We start from the raw sequence: 7,281 nt of genomic DNA on the forward strand, positions 1-7,281 counted from the left end.
TATGAACTCTACGTATTTCTTCGCACTCTTCAGGTATTGTATTCATTTATTCATTTATTTTATATATATATATATAATGTGTCTGTTAATGCTAATAATCACATTTATTTGATAGTGTTTTACAAGTTTTCCGAGCTCAAATGGGTGCTACAGTGTCGAAGCAAAAATCAAATAAATCACATGGATTCTAATAAAGGTTTGAAATGTATGGCTTTAAAATTTCATTAACAATCAATCCACAAATATTTATTGACTTATATGTTTTATTTTATAGTGCTCTCGTCAAACTAACAACATAGACTGCGGATATTGTATATTACGATTTATGAAGGAGATTGTTGTTATAATCCCAGAAAGAGATCTAATTGAAATAAAGGAATGCATATTACAGCGCTTTTTCTAAAAAGCGCCGTAAAACTAATACAACAATCAGCGCATTTTTAGAAGAGATTTACAACGCTTTTTTTATTTTAAAGAGCGCTGTTGTATCTTTTTACAGCGCTGGATACTACAGCGCTTAATTTTTTGAAAAAGCGCTGTAAATGGCTTAAAAAAAGCGCTGTAAAATACCATTTTTGGCGTAGTGAATGTCGAAAAGGTCATATCCGCTCCAACTATTTTGTGCCAACTCAAAATATTGAGTTTGATTAACACATGTTGGAAGAGCATATGTCATGTGCGTTCCACTCATAAGTCCAAAAACGTTCATTTGATTGTCCTTTTAAATTTGGCCAAGAGAGATCGAGTTGAGTTTCTATTGTACTAATCTAATTAAATAAGAAATAATGTTATATATTGAAGAGTAAATAATAATAAAGAATAAATAAAAGTTTTTATTATTCTAGATATATATAGAGAGATGATGAACAAATTACACTCAAAGAGTTACATTTATTTCATAACATTGTATCGGATAAATTTTTTTTAAACCCGTCGTTGAATTGAAAGTTAATGTCATATAGATCATTGAATGAGTGTAACTCTTTGAGTGTAATATAATATTTTTATACATACAATACTCATCATTGTCTTGTTGAACGATTGAAGTTACGGATCTTTCGTAACACATTTAGATGACTGAATCGAAGTCTGATTAGAAGGCCACAATCCGTGGATTGTGAACCTTCCATGTGGTATTGTAGGACAATGGTTTCTCCTACAGAACGCGGGTGACCATTTTGAAAAACTGATAAGAAGCGAGACATGGAGGTGGAAAGGTAAAACATATGAACAATATCATAACAAGTACTTTCATGGCTACACTTTGTTTCATTTCTAACAATGAGAGCTATGTGTTAATTAATCGATCGATATTCAGATAATTGTATGGTATATATAGATAAAAGTTCATATATTCAAATACATGGATTCATTCTTTCTTTGTTGATATGGACCAAAAATTTGGTAGCTTAATATTAAAGCAATTTTTATTTACTAGTACAAAAGTATTAAAAAATTCTAAAAACAATTCACATACTTCTTCACATGTTGCTTCACACCCATCTAGGAGTAAACAAGCCACAAAAGCTAACACACCATTATGCATTTAAAACATGAAAGGAATGGATAAGGAATGGATAGTACTTCTTAGTAGCCTTCTTAGTAGCCTAAACAAAATTTGAGTCACTATACACAAATACTTTGGATGCATAGCACGTCTAATACAAGTTAGAATTTTATCTTTGTGCAACACTATTTGATTCTTTGTCTTGTTGTGACGTTTGTTTAGTTCAGATTGAACGATTTACTTTGATCTAGTGCATATTTAATCAATAACATTTTAATAAAAATATATATATATATATTAGGATTTTTCAAGAATACTCTGATAAGACATTTTGTTGAAATTTAGGGTTTTTCAATAATATTTTTTTATTAAAAAATTTAATTTAAAATTTAATTTATTTTTATTAAAATACTATTTAGTTTTCCCATACTAGATAGCAGCCACATTTTTTTAAAAATAAAATTATTAAAAATAGAACGACTTATATATATTTTAACACTTAAGGGTAACAATATACACACTTGACATTCTAACAATCTATTTATTAAGTAAGTTTATTCATTCATTTGAAAATGTTATTTTTAAGCGGAAATATTTTCAACCACGTTCACTTGAATTGGTGTCAACACTCAACATATCAACTAGACACACTATTCGACCAACATGACTTTTGATACAAGGAGTAGGACACGTTAGTCAACCATCGACATTGATGCCACTATTCGGTTTATGAGGGGAACACGGGAGATTATCATATTTGACTAAAAATAACCACACTCATGAGTTGAACGTTAAATTTTCACACAAAAATTTAAAATATGCTTAATTGCAGTTTTGGTCCCCCTATTTTAGCTGAATCGCGAAAGTAGTCCGCCCATTTTGTTTCTCCCCAGTTCTAGTCCCCCAAACAGAATTTTGGTCAAAAACTTGATAAAATTTCATTTTTTAAAGCAGTACTACACCATTTATAATCATAGATTTCATGTACAATTGTTGCAAATGAGAGGTATGATGTGACTTAAATAAATGCAAAAAAAATAAAATTTCATCAAATTTTGAACCAAAATTATGTTTGAGGGGCCAAAACTAGGAAAAAACAAAATGGGGTGACTACTTTCGCAAATCAGCTAAAATAGGGGGACCAAAACTGCAATTAAACCTTTAAAATATTGAATTATATATCATTTTTATATTGTTTAAAGCTCATTTTTATCTATAATGTGAGACTCTTATCGCGCATCACATATGCCAACAAAATTAAGGAAGGGAGTGACTTTTAAAAAAAAATTATTTTATATAACAATGACATTATTATGTCCCTAAAAAAATTGAAGAAAAAATTATTATTAATAATAACAATGACATTAATAATTATTTTATAATTGTCCAATATATAATTTGAACTATGTCCCTAAAATAAGTCAAACTTTTAAAACTGAACTAGACGATTTTTTTTTTAAAAGCCAAATTATATATACTAAGATGAAATTATTCCAAACACAAAATGTGCAAAGAATAAAAAGGAAAAAATAGATACATCCACTACAAAGTAAAACTAAGTCCGACACCAAACAAAAAAGACCCCTAAATTGATCATTGAAAAAAAGCAAAGACGGACCCTTTTGATTTTGTTTTAAGCCAAGACTAAAATGTAAGTTTAACTTGTTCCACAATATGAGTCATAACATTTTTCTAGTGCTTAAAGACACGATGATTATATTCATTTCAAATTGTCGAATACAAGGCAACCAAATAAATTGAAATTTTAGTCTTGTTTTCTTATTGGTGGTATCAAGAAGATCCTAAAATGTTGAGCACTAGGGGAAACACGACTATAGAAAACACTTTGAACACCAAGCCAAAATGTGACCAAGCAATATTGCACATCAAACATTGAAAAAATAAATGTGGTAAAGATTTCTCCTTTTTATATTCACCAATGCACATAATATTCTGACACTCAAAACACCACGGCTTGTCAAATTGTCCTTAGTTAGAAGCTGATTATTCCAAATGAAGCCGCACGAAAAGGAACCAACTATGTTATCATCCTCTACGAGATATTGATATGCGAATTTGACTAAATAATGATCTCTATAAGAACGACACTAAGACCACCTGTCCACAACATTATCTTGCACTACAAATTTTTCCAACAACAATATACATTCCAAAATTAAATTCTCCTCCCAAAAAACCAAAATTTTCTCCATCACCAAGCCTCCCTCATCAACCCCACCAAGAAACACACATCATCACTTTTGATATATTTTTATCAACCGTCAATCCAAATAGACGACCTCCCCTGACCAAATACCACACCAAAAATATGTATCATTGACATTTTCATAAATTGACCCTACCACCCTACCAACTAATTTTCTATCACATACAAAATTAAAATCCTTTCAACAATTGGAATCAGTAGTCAAATTATTAATAAATTATAATAAATATTATAAATATCTAATATAATTAATTATATATATTTATAAATTATTTATTTAATCATCCGTGATTAATATTATCTATTTTAGATTCCAACGGATAATATTATCAATGTTTAATATTATCTATTTTAGATTCCAACGGATAATATTATCAATGTTTAATATTATCTATTTTAGATTCCAACGGATAATATTATCCATTGTAGAGGACTAAGGGATTAAGGGAGTGTCTTCCCGAAACTCAAACTTAAATATTAAAATTATGTAATGCACTTTATCTTTTTATCATTTCTTCTTTTGCGTTGAACTTTTTTTAGATAAGAAAGTCTGGTGAAGTTTTTTATATATAGGTCTTTTTCTCCAACTATTTTAATGATGGATCTTTCCTTAAAAAGATACTATAGTACATAAAATATACAGGTGTGAGGTCCATCTCAACGTGGCAAACAGAGGGACAGTGTAAGCAAATTATTGTTGGATTTGTGGTGCATATATGCCATGTGTGAGTTTCCTATGGTGACAACATTTGTGTAATTCTGAGCAGCTCATGTTTTTAGCAAAGCAATAATTAATAATCTTATGACAATTCTTTTCTTTTCCAAAGCAACCTTATTCATACGGTCAGAATATGTGTTAATCTTTTACTTTATTCTACATTTAAATATCTTTCTCAAAGATATGGTCTGGATTGTCTTAACCAAATTCAGCAACATTGGATCTACCGTATACTATTACTATTGTTTGTACAATTTGTATACTATTCTATTTAATTATGGTTATTGTACGTCACACCCAATTTTATTATTGGCACAAACAATTATAGCACGACTTCGTGCGAGTAAAATTAATCCCAGTAGTATTAAAGTAATTAATTTTAAACAAAGTATTACAGTAATTAATAATAGAGAAGGGAGAAAGAAGGAGGCATGGCAACGGGGCGGGTCGGGGTGGATTTTGCCTCCTTCACCCCTGCACCCGATTAATCGAGGAAAATTCGCATTCGCACCCGTTTCATAGCGGGTGTGAAAATTAAACTTCCATCTTCCTCCACAACGGATTTCGGATTTCCCCGCCCACACCCGCACTCATTTATATATATAAAATTATAAATTTAGAAAATTATATCTATTATAATTAATATAATAAAATAATTATTATCAGATAATAATAAAATAAAAAATTATTTTATATAGAGATAAGATTATAATTTTTAATATTTAAAAAAATGTTAAATATATTTGATATGTATATGTATAGAAAATTCAAAATTTCCTCTAATAATACTTGCGGGGCGGGTTTGGGTGCGGGTGCGGGGTGGATATCACCATCCCGCACCCGAAATTTAATTTCGGGGAAAATCCGCACCCGCACCCAATCAAAGCGGGTTTTCCCCGCCCAAATCAAACAGGTTTGGGTGGGTATTCGCAGGTACGGATTTTTTTGCCATCCTTAAAAAGAAGGGAGAAAGAGTATAAAAAGAAAGAAATAGAGTTGATTTGACGTATTGTTTGAAATAAGAGAAAGAGAAAAAAATAAAAGAGAGAGAATAGTTGATTAATTTTGAAAGTACTAAAATATTTTTTAATTAAAAATTATCATTAAATTTAATCTAATCTAATTTTAATATAAATTCTATTAAATAAATCATTTAACTGATTTTTTTTCCTGAAATTTTAATTCATTAACTCTTTAAAAATTATAATATTAAAAGTACCATATTTTATGTATATAATGAAATAAAAAAAATAGAAGAGAAATAAAAAAAAAAGTGTTAATTGTTTTCAAAAGTACTAGAATGTCTTTGAAATAAAAAATTTATTATATCAAAATTAATTTAATTTTTAGCTCAAAATAAATGATTAATTTGGTGAATTACTTAATTTAATTAACTAGATTTTTTTTTTACTAAAATTATTCGTTCATTCTTCTTTGAACTGCCCATCCCTGGTTCCTCACTTCCCTCCCCTCTCTCCCTCTTTCAAGCACCATAACCATTCAATGGAGCCACAAGTCTGGACGAAGATGACGTGGAGGGAAATATTGGAGATTGCATCAATGAAGCAGAAGCAGCAACCATGACCCAAAAATATAGCTACTTTACAATAGCTTGGGGTGATAGAGACAATGGTATTTCAGGAACACATTAAAAATGAGGTCTCTTTGGTAACTTTCTTCGCATATAAGGAGAGAATTAAAAAAGCAAGTTTTTGGTCTCTCTTCTCTCACTCTCTTGTATTTCTCTCCTGAACCAAACAGAGGAAACGCTCCCTCTCTCCCCCAATTTCTCTCACGTGCCTTTCTCTCTCAGCTATCTCATTTGTAACAAACGCATCGTTGGTGTCTAAGACAACGAACGAATTAGTCACATTACGTTCCTCACGCTTATCCATATAGTCATTTGTGAAGAAATTTTAGAAAATACTAAGAATTTTTCTATTAAATAAATTATTTAACTGAGTTTTTTTCCTGAAATTTTAATTCATTAACTCTTTAAAAATTATAATATTAAAAGTACCATATTTTACATGATTCATGGATGTTTGTAGGTAATTTATGGTAAGATATTAAAGGACGTTTCTCATCTCTATTACTTATCTTTCGATCCATCTTCTTCTCCTAGCTTTTGTTTTTTTGTTAACTTTATAGTTTGTTTTTCTGCATATTATTTTTGTTCACAATAACTTCTTCTTCTTCTTCCCATTTTATTTGTTATGTTAAGTTTATATATTTTATCTTTTTATTAATATGAATTTGTAGGAGTTGCTTAATATGTCCAACACTCACATCTATTTTTCTTATTTTTGTAAATAGATTTTCATTATTTATTTTTTGTGATCATAAGAGAGTTGAGTAACCTTAGATTCTTCCCTCATGATATTTTTATTTAAATTAGATGAATTAAATGTTATAAAATGAAGAATCAAAACTATTGGTTCATGTGAATCATATATTATATGTCAAAATATTCACTCACAAAGTATTTGTCAAAGTGTCTCAAAGAAGAAACTTGATGGCAAACATAAACAGCACGAAGCTTTTGTGTGGCGGAGCTTCTCAAGGACAGGGGGGCCCGCGACCAACCCAAGGAAAAAAAAAATTATAGATAAAATGACTAAAATGCCCATATTAAAACTAAAGAATTACAAGAATACCTAAACCTAATTCAATTTTCTCTTTCTTCTTCTCTCTTCCATCCAGCCTCTCTCCTTCTCTGTTCTCTTCTCTGATTCCCTCCCTCTTGCTTACAAGTTACAGCCGTCCTCTCTCCCTCTTCCATAATCAGATTCACGAATCAATCACGACAAACGCGCGACCGCCTCTGCT

The 7,281-nt window shown here is 30.0% G+C and overlaps 1 protein-coding gene across 1 annotated transcript in view; it reads left to right on the forward strand.

Annotated features, from left to right (window-relative positions):
• The first annotated feature begins 6,489 nt into the window (after positions 1-6,489).
• Positions 6,490-7,281, forward strand: part of LOC140920197 (uncharacterized) — an 8,381-nt gene continuing 7,589 nt past the window's right edge. Inside the window, exon 1 of the mRNA XM_073368088.1 lies at positions 6,490-6,495. Within this exon, the coding sequence (XP_073224189.1) occupies positions 6,490-6,495 (6 nt within the window). The remainder of the gene's footprint in view (positions 6,496-7,281) is intronic.

The sequence above is a fragment of the Cicer arietinum genome, chromosome 4 (genome assembly GCF_000331145.2).
Source record: "Cicer arietinum cultivar CDC Frontier isolate Library 1 chromosome 4, Cicar.CDCFrontier_v2.0, whole genome shotgun sequence".
NCBI classification, from domain to species: Eukaryota; Viridiplantae; Streptophyta; class Magnoliopsida; order Fabales; family Fabaceae; genus Cicer; species Cicer arietinum.